The sequence below is a fragment of the Vicugna pacos genome, unplaced genomic scaffold (genome assembly GCF_048564905.1).
Source record: "Vicugna pacos unplaced genomic scaffold, VicPac4 scaffold_19, whole genome shotgun sequence".
Lineage (NCBI taxonomy): Eukaryota > Metazoa > Chordata > Mammalia > Artiodactyla > Camelidae > Vicugna > Vicugna pacos.
The window spans coordinates 34,815,765-34,836,009 of record NW_027328740.1 but is presented as its reverse complement, the minus strand read 5'-3'; the positions used below and the strand labels follow the sequence as shown (position 1 = coordinate 34,836,009).

General features: G+C 40.3%; 1 protein-coding gene across 5 annotated transcripts in view; it reads right to left on the bottom strand.

Moving 5' to 3' along the window:
• Positions 1 to 20,245, bottom strand: part of LOC140692921 (trafficking protein particle complex subunit 9-like) — a 104,065-nt gene that overhangs the window by 16,188 nt on the left and 67,632 nt on the right. For 2 of the 5 annotated variants that reach the window (XR_012068543.1, XR_012068547.1), the window contains exons 2-3: positions 9,962 to 10,105; positions 8,137 to 8,181 (exon numbers count right to left, since the gene is read on the bottom strand). Coding sequence is in view for 1 of the 5 variants with exons in the window: in XM_072957134.1 (XP_072813235.1) it covers positions 8,048 to 8,181 (134 nt within the window). In the remaining 4 variants the exon portion in view is untranslated. Of the gene's footprint in view, positions 1 to 1,723; positions 1,928 to 8,047; positions 8,182 to 9,961; positions 10,106 to 20,245 lie in introns of those variants that run through there. The other 3 variants (XR_012068544.1, XM_072957134.1, XR_012068546.1) reach the window with 3 other exon arrangements.

The window sequence follows — 20,245 nt, the reverse complement described above, 5'->3', positions numbered from 1 at the left end:
ATTTATTTTATTTGTATTAAAAAATTAAGAACCCCTGCAACCAATATAGCAAAATGTTACTGGGTTTTAAATACAGAATATAGAGGGGTTAAGTGTGTCATTACTCATCCTTATATGTATGTTCACAAGATAAAATTATTTGAAAGTCTCTCTCCCCTCCCCCTACTCACTACTGGCTCTCACCTGAGATCCCAGACCACACATCTAACAACCTTTCACTTTACCCACAGCTGAACTCATCAGTTTTCCCCCAGAAATCCCTCTGCAGCTTTCCCTCCTCAGAGCACAGCAGGACCATCATTTAACTCATTAATCCACCCAGAAACCTGGGCCTTACTCCATCCTACCTTCACAGACAGCTTTAAATCTTTCTTTTTACCATCTAAACATGCCTTCAATCTGTTCGCTTTTACCCACTATCCTACCGATCAAGTGGAAGCCACCAACACTGCCCACCTGGACTCATGAGTCTCCCAAGTGGCCCCACAGCCACTCTCCCCTACTTGAGACAAATGGGATTGTGTCACTCCCATGCTTTTTGGGCTCTTTTCAGACCCACTGTTCATAGAAGAAACTCCAATTTCTTCACCTCGTGAAGGTGTTTGCCATGAAACTGTCAGCTCAGGGAGGGCAGGGCACGCCCTCTCCCCTCAACCCCACTCTCTGGCAGAGCATCAGCTTGGGAGGACCCGCTGAGCTACATCAGCCTGTATCCTAAACCTGGTCTTGGGTTCTTAGCAAACTGCTTCACTTATCCATACATATCCAAGGTAGATAAGAAAGATTTTAGATGTTGAGCTAGACTATTCATTTGGGGATTTTGCACTGGCAACCTGCAAGTATATGTTCTAAAGTTTGTGTCTTGTTAAAACCACACCCAGATTAAAGGAGTATTTGTGGAATGTCTTCGGAGTAAAAGGGTTCTGTACTTTTACAGATTTTATGTTTTATAACATGAATAACCCGGACAGGGTCACAAATGGAACCGCCTCACAAGTGACAGAAGACAGGTGAGACGCATATAGCAACAGGTCACAAAGATGGTAAGAGTAAAGTTGTTTCTCCAAACCCCAAAAAAATTCCTCCAAGAACAGAAAACTCAGAATTTTGAAAGTAAAATACTATCATATAAGGAAAGAAAATAAATAATCCTCTTCATCAGGGTTTCAAGATCTGACTGCAGAGTTATTAGCAGGCTATACTGAATCCTAGCACAGAAAAATCAGATGGACTACTGGTGAGTAAGTTCCAGGAAAACGGCAGTAATTCCTCCACTTGAAAGAGGACACACACTCACTTGTTCAAGGTGATTGTAAACAACATTCTGCAGAAATTCAGAATATTCAGGCACCGCTTCTAGATGGTGATGACACGGAAGGATGGCTTGCATGCATTATTCTAACTGAGTCACCGGCATTCTTACACTGCAGGGGGAAACGGAGGCCCTCAGCCAAGAGCAGAGATGTTCCTGTCATGTATCCCAGGTCGTGCCTTGGGGACTCAGTGTCCTGTAGCAGTCCGGCCCCAGGCGAGGACCAGCAGCGTGGCCCACCCAAGCAGGAAGGGCACTGTGCTTGAGAAAGCCCACACCAGATGGGAGCAAGAGTGGCTGGTGGGGTTTTGTGAACCTATGAATGCTCATAGAAAAACACCTGCATACATTCAAGTGATACAATTAATAGTAGCATTCTTTTTAACAAAATTTCAAATGTCAGTGGTAATTTTACCATTCCTTTTCTCTTGTCCCCTGCACTCTGAGACAGGCTTAGGTTCTCTCACACTTGCAGCTCTGATGCAATAGTTGTGAAGTTATTTTACTTTACTGCAAGTGTCTTCGCTCCACGTGTCACTGTGGATGTCGTCTCTTAACACAGTCAGATATCTTCCTGGATCTCTCCATGAGTTCCTTGCTCCTGCTTCTCAGATCCTGAGATAAAGAACAGGTGAAGGCACATGACTGGAAAAGTCAATGTGGACTTGAGCAAAGTCCTCAGTGACCCCCTAGGTGAGTGTTGACCACCCCTTAGCTTCGATTCTCAAAGTTCTGCCCAGGGTGACATCCAGACAGGAGGGAGTCCTGGGCCCAATTAAAAGCTGTGTGGCTTGGGTGCGGGGAAAGGTGCAGGAGCTAGTTCCGTAGCCGGGACCCTCCACACCTCTGCTCCTCTCTCTCCCGAGGCCCCGCTGCCAAGCCCCCACGCTCCCTGATATTCTGTCCTTCTCTTCTACTCTACTTCAAGCCCGATTCCTCTTCCTTTATTCCCTGATTATCTGCAGCTGGAGAGATTTTTCCATCACAAAATCTGAAAAAATTTCCTGCAGCTGAAAAAGAGGTCTCCAGAGGTCAATGCCCATATGGTGGTTCCTGAAGAGAGCCCCTGGTTAGGGGGACCCTCACCAACACTCACGGGACATCAGGTATGTTACAGGGTCGACCACCCCCAACAAGAGTTTGCTGTGACCCCAAGGCACGCACAGCATCCCTGCTCACCAAAGTGTAGTTGTAATCCGTTATTAAGAAGCAAAAATAAAAAAAATTTCTCATGTTTCTTACTAAAATTATTTATGAGTTAGAAAAAGAAATTGTAAAAGAAAAGAACAAATTTGACTCCATGTTAGATGTGTTCGTTTGGCTTTAAACCTGTACCTTATTTTCTAGGCTCCGACTTGCTATCTCTGCACCTTTTGTAAAAAAAAGTTGCCTTTAGCCTGAAATATCCAGGACAACCTATTCTCCGGGCTCTGATCTTTAAGGATATTAGCTCTTCTACACTTATGTACAGATGGCAAGTTGCAAAATAGATAATAACCTTTCTTTTATTTGGAGGTTTTACGGGGGCACCTTAATTTGACCCACCATGGACAGCTGCAGGAACAAAGGATTCCAAGGACAAACAATTCGTACAGCGAGAAGTTTGCAACAACCAACCACATCCCCGCCGCTTTTTAGTATAAAAGGAGACTGAATTCTGCTTTGGGGAAAACAGTTCTACTGGATATCAATATGCCATTTTCTGGGTCTGCCAGATTTTCAAATGAAGTCACTATTCCTTACTCCAACATCTCATCTCCCCATTTATTGGCCTGTCATGCAGCAAGCAGAACGAGTTTGGACTTGGTAACAAAATGACTGCATTAGAGGTGGTATGTCTCCACTGTTTCCTCATTTCCAGTATGTCACAACCTATCAATTTTATATGCTGTTTAACAACATGACAAAGACCTATTATACGGAATTGATTCCACAGAAATAAAATTATTTCTACTCCCTCAAGACTTTTTTCTTTTCTATTTTATTTTGTTTTGCTTATTGAAAAGAAAATAAAAGTCAAATCATTTTATTTCATGTATTTTTATAGCTACATAATGTAAATACTACAAAAATATTTAAATTGCAATAAAAATTGTTAATATATTTGTATAAAGATATATAAACAATCAATGCAGATTAGGAAAGGAGTAGATATTTACTAAAAATCTACTGCACATCCAGTCTTTTACAAGCATATCCTGGAATATAAGCTCTATTATCCAGGGGTCCCCCACCTCCATTCTCACTGCCGATTCCCTTAGTAATCAACTACCAAGGCACCAGCATAGAACCATGCGATCGCTATTTTAGGTATAAATGAATGAATTAGCTCATTCAATTCTAAAACAGAAACCTTAAAATAAATACTGAACTTATTTACAGATAAACAAATTTGGACACAAAAAAGTACAGTTTCTCCCCCAAGACACAAAGATAATAATTGGTAAAGGCAAGATTTGAACTAATCTGCCTGATTATAAAGCTAAGGTGGAAATCCCCTTCGACTGTGTAGGTCCAGCAGCACAGCCCATCACCCTATCTTTGTTCAGATCTGGCTTTAGACAGCCTGAGACAGCACCCCATTCCTATGGAACTCGAGGGGAAACGATAACAATAAGGATTTTATATTCAGTAGTTTCTTAGGTCTCAATTATATAAAGTGTCAGCAGGTCAGCAGAAAACTCTGGGAAATATGAGTGGGTCCAGAGCTTTTCGCTGATAAGAAACTCAATCTATCAGGACAGAGTGACCTTCCCATGAGTGGCCTCATGAACATAAACTAAAGGCAGCTGAAATGAAAACTAGCAAGAACATGGAAGTGAAGCAGGAAGGATCCCTACTATCCCCTGCCCAGTTGCCTCTTCACCCGCGTGGACAAGATGGCAGAAGACCCAGGTTCTTGTCTAACTTACAAAATCATGGATTCTCACCCATAAAATGTTGCGACTCTATGCTGTCTTAAGTCCTTTACAACTAAAATATGATGACACCAATATCTCAGCGGAATGTCTATGTCTCCACTTTCTCTCTTCTATTAGGAGACTATATCTATGGCCACAAACAGAAATTCAATTAAAAACACCATGCACGAAGCCTGGTGAAAGTCTGTGTAAGAGACATTGTTCTCACTCTCTGTGAATGAAAACTCAGAAAAAGTGGACCTTCTCCCTCTGTAAGTGGGAGGTAGACTGATTTTGTGTGTGTGTGTGTTTGCACGCACATGTGTGTGTGTAAATCATATAAAATATATTCTGGGATTTGCACAGTTTTTTTTAAGATACTATCATTTCATGAGGATGAGCCAACCTTTAAAGTAATTTGAATCTATTTTTCTGAGAGGCTCTTTTGGTGGAGGATGGGAAAGGGGAAAGGAAAGGAGGAAAGAAGTAAATGAAGCAAAGCTGTAAGAATACTGCTAGGGAAAGGCAAGACATTAATTTTGTTCCTACTTGCATCACACACAAATTACGGACTGGCTTTCCCCCATGTCTTGTCAAGCACTGAGCTGCAGAAGAACAGGCGACAGCCCATTTCTCACTGAGCTTGTGACTGTATGTGACATCTTATAGACACAAATTATTTAACCTGATCAAACACTCTAGCAGCAGGCTGTAATTCTCCTAATTTGAGAGACAAGAAAACAGGAAGTGAAAGACGGTATATAGCTTGACAAAAGTCAGAGGACAAGTAAACTAAAGAGGATGAATTCAAACTCAGATCTGAATGCAGAGTCTGATATTCCCACTCCCAGGGCTGGAAAATCCTTAACACAAGGTTCCCCAGCTCCTCTGCATTGTTCCTGGCACCAAGCATTTCCCATGGTGATGGTCTCCAGTTCTCAGACACAGCGCTCTGTGCAGCCAATAACCTCCATTCGACCTTGATCATCTACCTGCCACGCCTACCAGGCTTCACCATACAGGCAGGAAAGCTGGATTTCAAGTGCATACAAAGCCACCCTGGTTTAAGCTGGACTGTTTATCAGCTTTTCCAGCATAAAGGCAGCCATGAAAGTGCTCCCAGTTTGTACATGAGCCACACTACCTCTCTCCATCTGTCTCCCCACCTATACTACTTAGCTATGACCATTTTGAGAATCTTGGAAACAAATTTTTAAAAACAGAAAAGAAAGGATTCTGTAACAATACTTAATACTTACAATTTTAAATGAGAAGTTACAAAGTGAGTATTTACAAACCGAATCTGCCTTCCTAGGTGTCAGTTTTAACAGTTAAAAAATATAATAGCAAAAATTTCTCACTTAAAAAATTAACAAAAACATCAACAATAATCTGGAATAAACTCAAAAACAATGCCCATGTTGTACATGGAGAAAGTACAGGACTGTACTGAGGGGTAAAGTAAAAGTGTGAAAGTAGAGACATCAACCTTTTGTATGGAGGAAAGCAGTTTTAAAGATGTACGTTCTCCTAAAGATAATTCAAAATTACTAAAAAATCCCATGACAACACTTATCTGTTTTTTTTAACGTGAAAAAATTATATTAGAATTCTTCAGGAATAATAAAGTCATAATACAAGCCAAGAAATTTAGGGATCGAAAAAAGAATCAAAAAATTCGCACTGTAATATATTAAATAAATTTTTACAATATGTAAGATATAGTGCTAGAGTAAGAAAGTAAGATTGACAGAATTAAATCATGAGCTCAAAAAGAGACTCTAGTATACATAAGTATTTTTTACAGGTGGGATTTCAAATTAAAAACCAAAGTATGAATTTAATAATTGTCTTGTTACAATCAGAGAATACCTGGAAAAAACAAATTCTATTCCCATCAAAATGACCACAAGAAAAATTACAGAAAATGATGTAAATATTAGAAAGTACTAATAAGAGCAAATACAACTCTTTGGTCATATCAATTCAGCTTCTCCTCACTGTAACAAGTACCATTATCATCTCCATCTTAGAGATTAAAAAAACCTACAGAAGAAATTTATACCATTATAAGAAAGCATTTCTAAGAATAAAACCCAAAAAGAAGACATTTACTATCTTAAGATTATTTTGGGCCACAACAATAATGAACCTACTGAACAAAATGAAAGGCAAGAAATGACAAGTAAAAGCTCTCTGATACATGTTGATGAAGACAAGGGGTTAATGTTCATAATACACATTGAGCTGTCACAAAGCAGCAAGAAGCTCCCCCACTTAAATGTTTGCAAAGGACAAAAGGGATCATTCACTTTTTAAAAGTCAGATGGCTAATGAGTGAAAAATTCTCAAAACCTCACTGGTCATCAAGTGCAAACTAAAATAATGAAAATCATTTTGCTCGTCATATTGGCAAATATGTTTAAAAGATATTATAGCTAGTGTCCATCTTTGAGACAACAAACTGTGAGCGATCTTTTGGAGGATGACATGTCAATGGATATGTAAACTCTGAAAAACGTGTGTGCACACAGGCTGAACTCCACTTTTAGGAATCGTTACATTTAGAAAACATCAGTTCAAAAAGATGTACTCATCAGAACATTTGCACAGCACTGTTTACAATGGTGGGAAGAAATGCTGAAGTGAAATCATATCCAGTGATAGAGAATTGGTTACATAAGTTATTCTACATCTTTTCATTCCCCACAGGAGAAGGAATTTCAAGATTCACTTGAAAGCATCCTGTGATGTATGAAGTTGTCACATCCAAGGACTAAATTTCCAGAAACCTTAGCTAAAGGAATACTCATACAAGATCACAGGAATGTTTGTACAAGAAGGATGGCAGTCAAACACCATTTCTGACAGTGGAAAATGGAGAAAACTTAAGTGTTCACCATCAAGACAATGATGCGGTAAATCACGGAGAGCTGTGGGCACTAAAGTTGCAGCGTTTCAGCGTGGTCCAAGGCCTTGTCCACAGTACTCTCCCACGAAAGGTGTTACACAAGAGACCAAACCTGCACATCAGGAGACCCCTTTACTCTATCTGAAAGGACCGGGTGAGCCTGGAGTGGGAGGAGGTCTATGATATATACGTTAGTGAATAAACCGAGCTACAGAAAACATATAGTATGGCCTTATTTTTCAATAAAGCATATATACACACACATATACATAGATTTCTCATATACGTGTATGTATGTGTGTATATATATATGACAAAGACATAAAGGTCATGAAATATATACTCCACATTGTCAGCAGCTTTTACTCTCAGGAAAAAAGGGGAAGGGAAGTAGGGGACTTTCGGTACCACCACAGTTCTCTTTTCAGTATTCCAGTTAAGTTTACTTGGAATATAAAAGTTTACTTAAGTCCAAAGTAAAATGGACGAGGACTCCACAAGACAGAATGCTATAATGGTCATTAAAAATCATGCCAGCAGAGATAGAATACTGTAAAAAATATTGTCATAAGCTGAATGGAAAATGGAGGTCTCCACACAGCAAACAGGCACACAGTGCTTGCTGGTTTTTATGACAGAGGTAATACACACTGATGAAAAGAACAGAAAATAGATTTTAAAGTGTTAATTATTATCTCTGAATACTGGGAACAGGATAGACCCTTTTGACCCTTTTTTCAGAATTTTATATTAAATACACATTATTTTTCATCTGAAAAATGCATTTTTAGATGTCTAGTAACACACATTGGAAAAAATACATGAGTAGTTACAGAAACAAATAACTAGGAGACACCGCAGCACCGTCACAGAGTGTAGAAAGGGCGATCCTGAATAACACCACGCAGTTACATAAGGACCCACAAAGTGAGAGCACCCGCTGTAACAGGACGCGGCTCCCTTCCATTTGTCAGTTGTGTCTTCAGGGCTGAGGCATTTCTGAGCACGGCCAGTGTCAGTGCTGGTGTCTGGATGGATGCCACTGGAGGTGAGGGCACCTGCAAGCCGAGAGGAAGAACAGAAGTAATCCTCTGCTTTTTCTGTCTTGTTTCTTTGTTACTTTTAAAGAGAGGCATAAATAAGATAAACTGAATCTTCCTTACTGAAATTTCAGTAATGAAGCCATTTTTAAAGTGTTCACAACTTATATTCTGCCTATAACTGTCTTTTCAAAAAAGCCTCATATTTATTAAATGTTAATTAACTCAGTTAATTAACTACATGTTGAAACCTTTTAAAAAACATGAAATGCACTACGTGAAAGCACCACACATGCAGTGACTAGCTCAGCTGTCTTTACGGCAGTGCAGTCAGCCCCCACCATCCCGAGACCCTGAACTCCTGATGCTGGGAAGGGAGCACGCTGCTTCCTCAGATGGAGAGAAACGGTAAAAGCATTTTCTGAAATCTACAGCACTGACAAAACATAACTGCTTAATCCCAGGCTCCTTTGAGGCTGTCATTTTCCGTTTCTGGCCAACACCCGTCAATGAGCAGAACCGCCCCATTCCCGAGTCATGGGACTCACGTGGGCAGCAGTTTTGGAGAAATTTCCAGTTATAGAATGTTAACCAACTATACATAAAACTCTGAAAAAGAAAAGATGCAATACTCAGATTTTGGAAGACACTCAAAATATTCTCCTAAGTCTTAGTATTTGGAAAGGCTGGGCTTCTCCTAAGCCACTTATTTATTTCACAGCCAGTGAGCATCTCCCACAAACCCTGCTTCCCTGTGTGTGCTGGGAGCCTCAGGCACATTGATGCTGTCTATCTTATAAGTCACAAGGCAGAGGCGTGTGTCTCACGCCTGCAACTCTCACACAGGCTCAACTCCGAGCCTCAATTTGTGAACTTGGCCCCATTTTCTCACCTGTTTATTTGGTATCTGTTCTTCTGTAAGCTGCCTGAAGTGCTTCTTGGAACAAGTCAGAAGAATGAGTGGGTAGAGAAATGGACAGATGGACAGGTGAGAGATGGGCAGACAAACAGGGAGACTCCAAGAGAAGGGGAGCAAACAAAATTTCCTATGCAAAACCCTCTTCTAGTCAAGGAAGAAAACCATCACGAAGAAGTGTGAAGAGGCAGGTGGCTTAGGACTGTTTGCTGGATTCCATCAAAAGTCACACCACGTGATGAGAGGGTAGAAGTATAAATAATAAAAGAAAAAAGCATGCATGTTTGAAAAATATATCTACATTATCTACTTTCTAAAGAATAGATTTATATCAGCAAGGCTCAATAACACAATCTTTGGGTATTTACAGAAGTGAGAATCCCATCTCCAATCCGCAAGACATCCCTTCGGAGCACTGAGGGTCTACACGGTGCGATCATAAAGCCGTAACCGCAAAAGCTGTGCTATCCTGCACTTACGAGGAACGAGCAGCTGTGCTTGGCCTGCCCACGCGCGTCGTTTACAACCCACAGCACCTCTACGGGGGAGGGATGACTAGCGAGCCCTGTCTCTGCAGGAAAGAAAAAGTCCGGGAGAGGCTAAGCCGACCTACAAGTTCTCCATTTCACAGGACTTGTCACTCCAGAGCAGGACTCGAACTCGGCCCACGTTTGTAACCACAGTACTACCGTAATTTATGTGCTTTTTGTGTGTATAATACATTTGTTTCTGGCATGAAAGTGCATTTAATAAATGATCGGTTGTCTTGTATATTTCATTAGCTCACAATCTTTATATTTTTGAATTGTACTCTTCCCCTGGAGAAATGAACGGAAAGAGCAGTGGTCAGAATGAGGTGGGGCTTCATTCTTTATCTGTTACCTCATCTCATCCAAGTCCCCAAGCAGGGAGAAGGAGCAAATGTTCTCTTCATCTTTTAAAGAGAGGGCTCCAGTGATGGTGATTTACTCAACTCCAAAACTAAGTCTGGGGGAAGGGCACATGCAGCAACGAGAGCAGTATCACCTGTAGGAAGGCAAAAAGAGCTCAGGGGATGGCTCAATGGGTCAGCCTGATTTAATTTCAATTGATAATTCAATAACACACTCTAAAAATACTAGCATGCAATGGATTTGCTCTTTCTTGACATCTAGCAAGTTTCCACAGCCGACATGTAACATTATCATGAACTAGTGAAAAGAAGAGTCCACAGACAAGGAAAATCAATGCCACAGGCAGGCTGAAACCCAGGCTGGAGGAAAGGAAGAGAAAGGGCATATTTAAGAAGAGGGGAAAGTCTGGGAAAGAGACATCATCACAAGGACTCTCAAGCATCATTCAGCAATCATATAATCATTCTTTCAAGAGAGAGTTACTTAGGTCCTATTTTGTGCGAGATTTTACAAAGGGCAAAGAGAGACCACAGCGTCCATGGTGGCAGCAAGTTGCGGGGCTATAATACAATTCTAATCTTGGTACCTTGCACAATTGTCCTCAGTATAAAGGCAAAAATTAAAGTAAAATAATACTATGTAAACCATACACATTGCTGAAATAAATTAAAGAAGACCTAAATACCTGGAAAGACAAACCACGCAAATTCCTGGATCACATGACAATATTCTTGGGATGGCAGTGCTCCCCAGAGTGAAGCACACATACAACGTGGTCTTGATCACAATCCCAGCGGGCTCCTCAGCAATAACTGAGTAGCTTCTGCTACAATTCATATGGGAATTCGAGAGTCTCAGTAACCAAAACGTACCTGAAAGAGTAGAACAAAGTGAGAGGACTTGTAATTCTCAATTTCAAACATTACAACTGTATCTACAAGTGAGATTAGAGGCCATTTTTAAGGTATTATTGTGTTTATCCTTATTTTCTAAATTCTGTACAACGAATATGCCTGTTAGAATAAGAAAAATAAAAACTAAAGTATCTTTTAAAACATGCACACCGATTCATTCATTGGGGAAAATTATTTTAACTATAAAGAGGTAAACAAATATCTAGTGAAAAAGGACTACTTAAAAACAAGTCTGCATTTACAATTTTCATAAATTGAAAACTGAAAAGCACAAACACATCAAATTTCTAGGGAGACTGGTGAAACATAATAATAATTATTTTCAAAAATTCTAATTGCACAATGAAAACACAAGAAAGAGAAAATCGTGATTGACAGGAAACTGCGAACACGTGGAGAGCAAAGGCCTTGAAATCACTGTTCCTTTAACTCTGCTACTAGCTCAATAGGAGAGGAAATTCCTCACTGAGGGGACAGTGGAATCCCATGCATAAGATAGGATACACAGTACAAACTGCAGTAGTATCGGGAGTGAATATGTTAGAAGAATTCTGAAGTTACAACATTGCTGAAAAACTATAAAAACACTGACAGACAGATTAAAACACACAGTCATACATATTATATAGAAACATGAACTCTGCTCCCATGTTGCATAGAAATACAAACATATTTGTTCATTTATGGGCACTGATTACTTTATCCCAGGTAGAATATTTCAACTAAAACAAATAATCAATATTACACTCCTATTGTCAAATGTACTTGATAACTTACTCTGCTATGTAACCATATGTGTCTAAGATAGATCTAAAATTAGTGAAAAAGAGCTTTGTATGGCTTCTTGAATTCTTCTCAAAATTCCAAGCTTAATTTTAAAATAGATCTGAGCAGTATTTCTATATTATCTTTTCCCTTGTGAAATGAACAACACAGCCTGTTGTCAAAATTCTGTCCTTACAATGATTCACGAGCACCATATCCTCACAAAACTGCTGGACAGCAAGTCACTATCCAGACACTGTGACCAAGTAAATGAAACAGAAGGAAGACAGTGATCCTATTCTGGAGGGCTTATAGTCTGTGTCAACACTGGGGTTTTTACTTGATTGGTTTGATTGGGTAGCAAAATAAAATCAATCAAGTACTTTCTTTGAGCATTCTATAAGTCATGACTGTTTTTAGTGTCACTAGCAGGAAAGACTTAAGCATGACTTGTTTAGGTCAACTAGCAACAATCATCACTGGAGAGTGAGTAATAAAGAAGTTAACTGATAGCAATGCTTCTGCCTACATGAGACCTAAAATAAATCTACACTGATATCCGAAAGGAAAATAAGGAGATGAGGTCCCCAATGAGAAAACAAACTATCAAGAAATCAAAAAATGAAAGTCATTTTCATTAACAATTCCAGGCAGTAGTGGAGCATGGTGGTGAAGATCACAAATGCTGGGGACAAACATGAGGGTCTGAAATCCCACAGCACTAGGTAGATGTGACACTGATATTTCAGTGAAATTTTCTGCATCTCAGTCTCCTATCCATAGACTGGGGACAACAACTGCACCCATCTCCTATAACGGTCCTAAGAATTAAGTTATTTTATATATAAAAGCTTAAATAAAATACCTCAGAGTTTAAATAATACCCCAAAAGCACAAGAAACAAAGAAAACAGAGACAAATTGCTGTTCATCAAAATTTAAAACTTTGCTTCAAAGGGCACCATCCAGAAAGTGAAACAACAACACAGAGGAGAAAATTTTTTCAAATCACTTATCTGGTAAGGAATTTGTATCTCAAAATGAAGAAAAAAAACCCCTACAACTCAACAATAAAAAGGCAACTCAATTAAAAGGTTAATAAAGTATCTGAAAAGGTATTTTTCAAGGAAAATATACAAATGTCCATAAAGCACAATGTAATGATGTTCAATAGCATTAGCTGTAAGGGAAATCAAGTCAAAACCACTAGGAGAAACCGCTTCACACTCACTACAATAGGGTATAATAAAAAAAAAAAGCGTAACAAGCACTAAAGAGGACACAGAGGAAGCGGAGCACGCAGCCCTTGCTGGTGAGGATGTAACACAGCGTGGCCACTTTGGAAAACAGCCTGGCAGGGCCTCAGAGAGTTGAACATTTCGTTTCTGACTTACCCAGCAATTCTGCTCTCTGGGCACACACGTAAGAGAACTGAAAACAAATATCCACATAAATAATACCACATGAGTGTTCACGGTGACATTACTCATCACAGCCAAAAACAGAAACAACCCAAATGCGTATCACCTGATGAATGGGTAAACAGTGGGGCCCAGCCATAGAGTGGAATGTTATTCAGCAATAGCATAGCATAGAATAGTGACTAAGGCCACAACATGAGCAAATATTGAAAACGTTACTCAGTGTGAAAGAAGTCAGTCACAATAGACGTTTCCACTTATATGAAGTGACTCGATTTACATGAAATGTCCAGCACAGGCAAATCCACAGAGAGAAAAGTGGCTCCTTGGGGCTGGGGGAGGATGGGGAAGATGGGAATGTCTGTTTATGCGTACAGGGCTTCCTGTTGGGGGGATGAAAATATTCTAAGATTGAATGGGATGCACAATTCTGGGCATAGAGTAAAAACCGATGTACATTTTAATGGGTGAATTGTGTTAAAACTCTTAAGAACAAAAGGACCTTGGGCCAGTATCTTCCATAGTAAATGCAAATTGCTAACTTTTATTAGAGGAAAAAGAAACTGCTCTCAGCATGAAAGCAGGAGATCAGCAAATGTGAGTTAACCGAAATTGGACAAGAGCATTTCACTTGAAACAGTTGCTGAGTGTACACGAAATATTCAGAAATAGGAAAATCACCTTGACATCACGAGGAAGCATTCTGTTTCAAATACAGATCAAGGATTCGGCAAGCCCAGCTGCCAGAAATGACCAGAGAAGAAACCTGGTTTATAAAACTAGCACCAGAGACAACAAGGAATGGTGATGAGGAAAGCAGGCGGCAAATATCTGGAACAGTTCACTACAAATAATTTCTCCACCAAAAATTGAAAAATAAAATGAAAGTGATGAAATGCTCTGTTGACATCTCGAGAATGGGCTTCCTTCGGTGCTCGACTGTTCTGTAACCCCGATTGAGAGACTAAGGAGAATCAGCATGGCTCCTGGGGGTCCCCAAAGGACTGCCCACCAGCACGCTGACCACCATCACATCTGCCAGGTTTGAATTGCAGAGAAGAGACCAAGTTCTGAAAGGCACAGGAAATATTGACAAGGGAAGAAAACGCTGAGGTCAGTCCTGGGACAGAGGCCCTCTGAGCAGATGCCAGAAGGCTGCAGGTGAACTGCAGTAGACCTGGGGCAGGAAGGGATCACGGGGGAGCATATCTCAATTCTCTTCTGTCTCTGCCTCCGGTAGGAGAGATAAAGCCTGCATCCTTCTCACCTGGAACTGTGGGTTCTGGCTGGAAGAAGTCTTACTGACAAGGAATGATTATTCAAGACTCTGTGGAAAAAGTCAAGAAATCGAGAGGGATTAGGGAGCCATCTCCATGAGCCTCTCAAATGCTCCCATATTTATAGGGTATAATCAAAGGAAAACTTCGTTAACAGTTGTGAGATAGTAAGGAGGAAATTCGGGAAAGACAGGATGAGGCAGAGATTGTAGAATACACAATGAGTACAAACGATTAGTGTATCTTTAGGGAAGTCATGGGGTGAGGGGAACAAGATACATTTTTAGATATGTTCATTAAAAAGCAGACCACCAGACCAGCCAGATCCTTGTTTTGGGGATAATACATTATCTAACAACACACAAGCCCAGCGTTTATAGCTGAGGGTCTCGGTCCTTGCTTTACAACCAGCAGAGTGCTATCTAAAACCTCAACTACACAAGCAAAGCATTGTCTCTGCTTTTAAGGCAAGGAGTCTGGAGTGAGGATGCACAGGAACTTGCTTGTAAAGCAGTATCAAAGCATATTTTTTCTTCTTAAAATTCAGAGGCGACTGGGGTGTGTTACAATTTGTTAACCCAATCATCTGCTTCCACATGGAACCATTATGGAGGACACCCTAGGATGAAAATCCTGGATGTGGGTCTTTTCCTGCCATCTTCAGCCACTCTATCAGGGTCTAGGCACATCCGTGAATAATGATCCTACAGTACCACTCACTCTCTTAACTCCTGGTGATTGAAACTTAATTTTAGCTCTACACAACTTAACGTAGAAAAGTTTCAGCAATAAAAGATATAATATTCCATTTATATCTCATCATATTACTGATTTTCTGATTGCTCTAAGCTGCTTCTACTTGGTAAAGCACCTCATTCTGAAGCTGAATTCAGTAATTTCCATTGTGCATTTCTAGCCAGTTTGGGCTCGCTAACTTCTTTTGGTCAAATATCGATATACTTAATTGATTTCTTTGTTTATCAATTTCAACCAGGAGGAGAGGGAGTGTCACTCTTTTCCTCAGCCCACCCTCAACTCTTTTCCCATCAACTCAGGCCTCCTGAAAACAAAACAAAGTATTTTTTTCCCTTCTACTCTTTCCACAAACACAACAGGAAACATGAGCCTGGAGAAAGAATTCAACACAAATGTTAAAACAAAAATCTATAAACCTGAAACAATACCATCTCCGAATCATGATACACAATGACATGAGAGTAAGTGTGTCAGGCACAAAGCATGAGGGAGCCTGACTACCTGATTTCTATTCTTCAAAGGAAGGAAGGTTTTCGTATTTTTTATTATCATTCTTGGTCATTGTTTCTGATTATGCCAAAAAATAATTTATGAAATATTTATGCACTGCAATAACTGATTTTTATTGTATCAATTTTAGAAGGCATTCAGAGGGGATAGGAAAACCCACCTCTGTAAAAAATGCAAAATTTCTTCCCCTGTTAAGAACACGTATACAAAATGCAACAGAGAATTCAAATTCTTGTGGAGAGGAGCAAAAGACACAGAATCAAATCAAAGTCATTACAATGAGTCAATTTAAAATTCACTGGACAAACATGCTCAATGCATACAAATAATTTTAAAGGCACACTGCAAACCATTCACTTAATGATCTGCAGGCTAGAGGAAGAATTTCACTCTTTAACAGACAACAGAAATCAATAGGGTGCCCCACCAAACAAGGAGCAGTGAACAATCAGGTTTTTAACAGTTCTGAGAAATCAGCATATTCTAAAGATCAAAATCCAGAAATTTTAAACATTCATTCAAACCACAATGAAAAAAGCACTTAAAGAAAAAAAAAAAAAGTAAGCACATAGATCATTGCAACAGAACAATGAGAATTTCTTGTACCGCTAGAAGAAAGAACAGGCTATAGCCTTTTACTTGAAAAGAGACTACTTTTAAAAATAACTGCTAAAACACATTTCATCATTCATGTTGCATTTAAAAATCTGAGGTACATGTATCTGATCAGAAAAGCAATTCTGAGTAATAGTATGTTACAATTCAGTGCCAGTTTGCTTTAGAAGAAAAGAGAAAAGTTACTGTTTCTAATTCTGCACAAAGTTTAAAGAACCTCCCTGCCTCTATCTCCTCCCATTTCCTAAGCTCATGCTCCCTAATCCTTCTGAAACAAGTATGAGAAAGTCTTATTCCCAATATTCCAAATGACAACTGAATATCAATTTATTAGTGTAAATATATGCCAACACCTTGAAATGGAGGAGAAAGGTATCAGAAGTCTATACGGAATTTCTTTCTACCTTCCTGAAATCACACACACCAACGTTCACACAGACACAGACACAGACACAGACACATACCCCCTGGATTACTGGGCACTTCACAGGCTTAGTACTTACAACTTGTAGAAGGTAACTTTGTAGTTACTTTAAAATACAAAACTGTCAGCTTTTGAAAGCCTTCATCATCTGCTAAACTATCTAAATATCAAAGAGACCCAATTAGCCTTCTCTGTAGAATGTAATTTCCCTTGATGGCAAAACAGTCTCTAAGAAGTACTGGATCAAAGATTCGTGTTTATCACTACCTATGATCGTTTTTAAGCACATTAACAGATTCAGAAATGTATGTCTCATCAACATTTATTCCTATTGAAATAGCATACGTGTTCAATTGTCTATACAGTGACTAGGTCCCATGATGGTGTTTAAGAGCTATTTTGTGTATAGCAATATTTACTTTCAAGTGCAGAAAAGGAAGGTGTGTATTACTCAGTTGTAGAGCACCTGCTTAGCATGCACAATGTCCTGGCTTCAGTCCCCAGTACCTCCAAAAAAAATAAATAAAAATAAGTGCATATTTAAAAATAAGAATAAAGTTATAAAAAATGCAGACTAAAAACCACTGCAATCTAGGTGCTACAATTATACTAAAAAAACAAGTGTTTCTATCAAATATTAACTATATGCCAATCACAGAGACAACCAAAGGTCACACCTGAAGCATCACGTGTGATTCTCAGCAACCCTACTAAGTAGACACGGATGAGAAACCCGGCTCTGCGGATGAGGAGACGGAGCTCGGAGGAGCCGGGGACGCTGACTGTCCTGCTCCCCGTGACACCGCGTCAGCCCAGGGCAAGCGCTGACAGAGCTGCACTGAGGGGACACCCAGCTGCATGGAACCTTGGGGCACTGGGGAGTCCCAGAAAACACTAAAAACTTTTCAGTGAAAAACCAGCTAAAATATATTACACTGTGCTGCATCCTTTAATCAGGGAAAGTGACTGAGACCTTTTTGATGCCTCCGTGTCCTTTCTGCCATTATCAGTTACTTGCCCTCACAGTGCGACCAGTGATGATCTGGACCCCATATGAAGTGCACTCAGATGGAAGAGCTTTTAAAGCTGGTTTATGAAGTTTGTAAGACTGTCTATGACTCACAAAGGCGGTCATTCATCACTTCTCACCGGTGTGGACGTACCACCTGAAATCACTCCTTTCTGCTTTTTAAAATCCCTTCATCTACTCCAGACTTTTCAACAGCAAAGAAGTAGCTCAACCACAGACAGTGGACAGCTTTTCACCAAATGGACTCGAACAGCCCATCTGACAACCTGGAAGCCCTTGTCTTCTATTAAACCCACTTCCAGGTACTTCATCATTTTCTGATTGGTGGACTCGGCCTCTGACTGGCCTACTCAGAGAGCTCCCAACCTCACATCCAGGGGTGGGAGAGGACCATGCTGTTGGGGGAAATCAGTGAGGAAGCTGGACATCCTCCAGCCACGTCTGCATGGGTAGAAGTGCCTCAACGTACTCAGAAATTATACCGTCATCATCCCTGGGCTCCCATGGACTGGTTTCACATTAACCAAGCTCATGAGACACTGATGCAAGAAAACCAGAAACTTAAATTTTTAATGTAACAGAAGACGTGAATCTATGAACCAGACTGAAATATCAGAGTTCAACCATGAGTACATTTTCTCCTCCACGGCCCAATCACGGGCAGGCAGTCACATGGCAAGCATGGACAGAAACGGAGCAGGAAGGGTTTCTAGATTAATTCAATGAACTATATTTCTATTATACAAACAGATCTACTGCCCAGAAGTCAATTAACGCCAATCACGGTGCACTCTCCGTGGACAGCGGCCAAGAAATGACTATGAGCTCCTGTGTAACACTCCTTTCCCTGTCCTTTCTAGGCTAACTGATGCACAGAGGTATAAAGATTCAGGGATGTCGATAATGCTAAACACCCAAAGCCCATCTCTGGGAACCTCAAAACCAGACAGCCAGGGTTTAAATACCAGCTCTGCCAATTACTAGTTCTGTGATTTTGCCAACTTAATTACCCTCTGTGTGCCTCAATTTCCACACTGTAAAACTGGGATAACAATCAAACCTTCCTTACTCGCTTGTTGAGAAGATTGAAGGATTCATTTCTGTAAAATGCTCAGAAAAGAATGTAGCACATTTTGGGTGTTCAACAAATGTCAACTTAATATCAAATTGTTTTACAAGTGTCCCCTCTAATCATCTTATCTGTTTCCTGGCTAGCCTAAGTCCCAAATAAAATCCTTATTTCTCCTTTTACACACTCTTGGGGAGCACCCTTATGTTCCATCCAACCACCTGTTTAAACTGAGGGAGTGGATGTCTCCTAACCACTCCTCTGGGCCATGGAGGGTGCTTCTCCCTTCACACCCCTGGCCCCTGGCCCACAGCTAGCACTCATTACACTAACAGAGTGAGGTGTGAGTCCAGGGAGACAAGCAGGGCATGTGAAACCCTTCCTTTCACTCCAGTGTTGGTCACCATTGGGAAGCACGCGGGATGCTCAGCTCCATGTCAGGAAAGCCCTGTGCATGAAAGGGCAGGTCTTCTCAAGGGAAGGCTCGCTGTGGCCCAGAGCTACATGGGACAGGGTGAGTCTGTATTTCTGGGACACAGTATCATGACACGCATTTTCCCACAGCCTTGAAGTTCATGGAGAACGTGGCTTCATCAGTAACAAAGAAGACATTTATTGCCTGTATACTCTTTTGTGTCATCTCTCAGTAGGCTTCTGGAGACAACATATGTATAAGTATTGGATCTCCTTAAACCCCAAAATATATGAAGTAACAAATAATTCTGTGGCTTAACGTTGGTTTAGGGCGACTGTGTAACAGTTCTGACTCTGCTGATGCTAAATTATGGGTATAGGAACTATGGAACCTCCTCAAATATCTTTCATCATAAAACCATCTCTTCTTATTTTCCTGTTTCTTAGTAATTGCCAAAGACTCTCAAATGATGGCTTCACACAAAACAGCAGCTAAAGTTTAAGAGCCCTCTTGACATACTCACTGTGGTAAACACTGCACATAATTTCTAATTCTCACAATTCTACAAATCAGATACGAATGTCCCCATCTCACAGACGAGGGAAAAACTCAAAACGAACTGACTCAGGCTCAAGTGGCTCAGTGGCAGCGCGTGCAGGCAAACCATATCAAAAACTACACCCCTTCGTATATGTACCAAATCTCCTACCACCAATTAACACACAGCGGCGGGGTCAAAACTCAGGGAACTCAATACACTTTTCACCTTTAAGGTCCTCCAGATGCCGCTTCTAGCTGTTTTATAAAATCCCGGCTCACTGGTTTCTAACACTAGAAGAAAAGCCCGATTTTGCTATTGTTTGCACAGCAAGTCTGAAATGTTCACAGTGAGATGACAGAATAAATCTAAGATATAAGCAGAATAACTTTTCCAGTTAGACAGACATAATGGACATTGGGCTATTCTGAAGCATTAAGTAAAGTAATCAAAATAAAATAACGTTGTTTAAGCCTCCTTTTACAAACAGGAAAGTTAAGACTGTAAGTAGGTGCAACAGTGCCACCTATGGGTAAAATG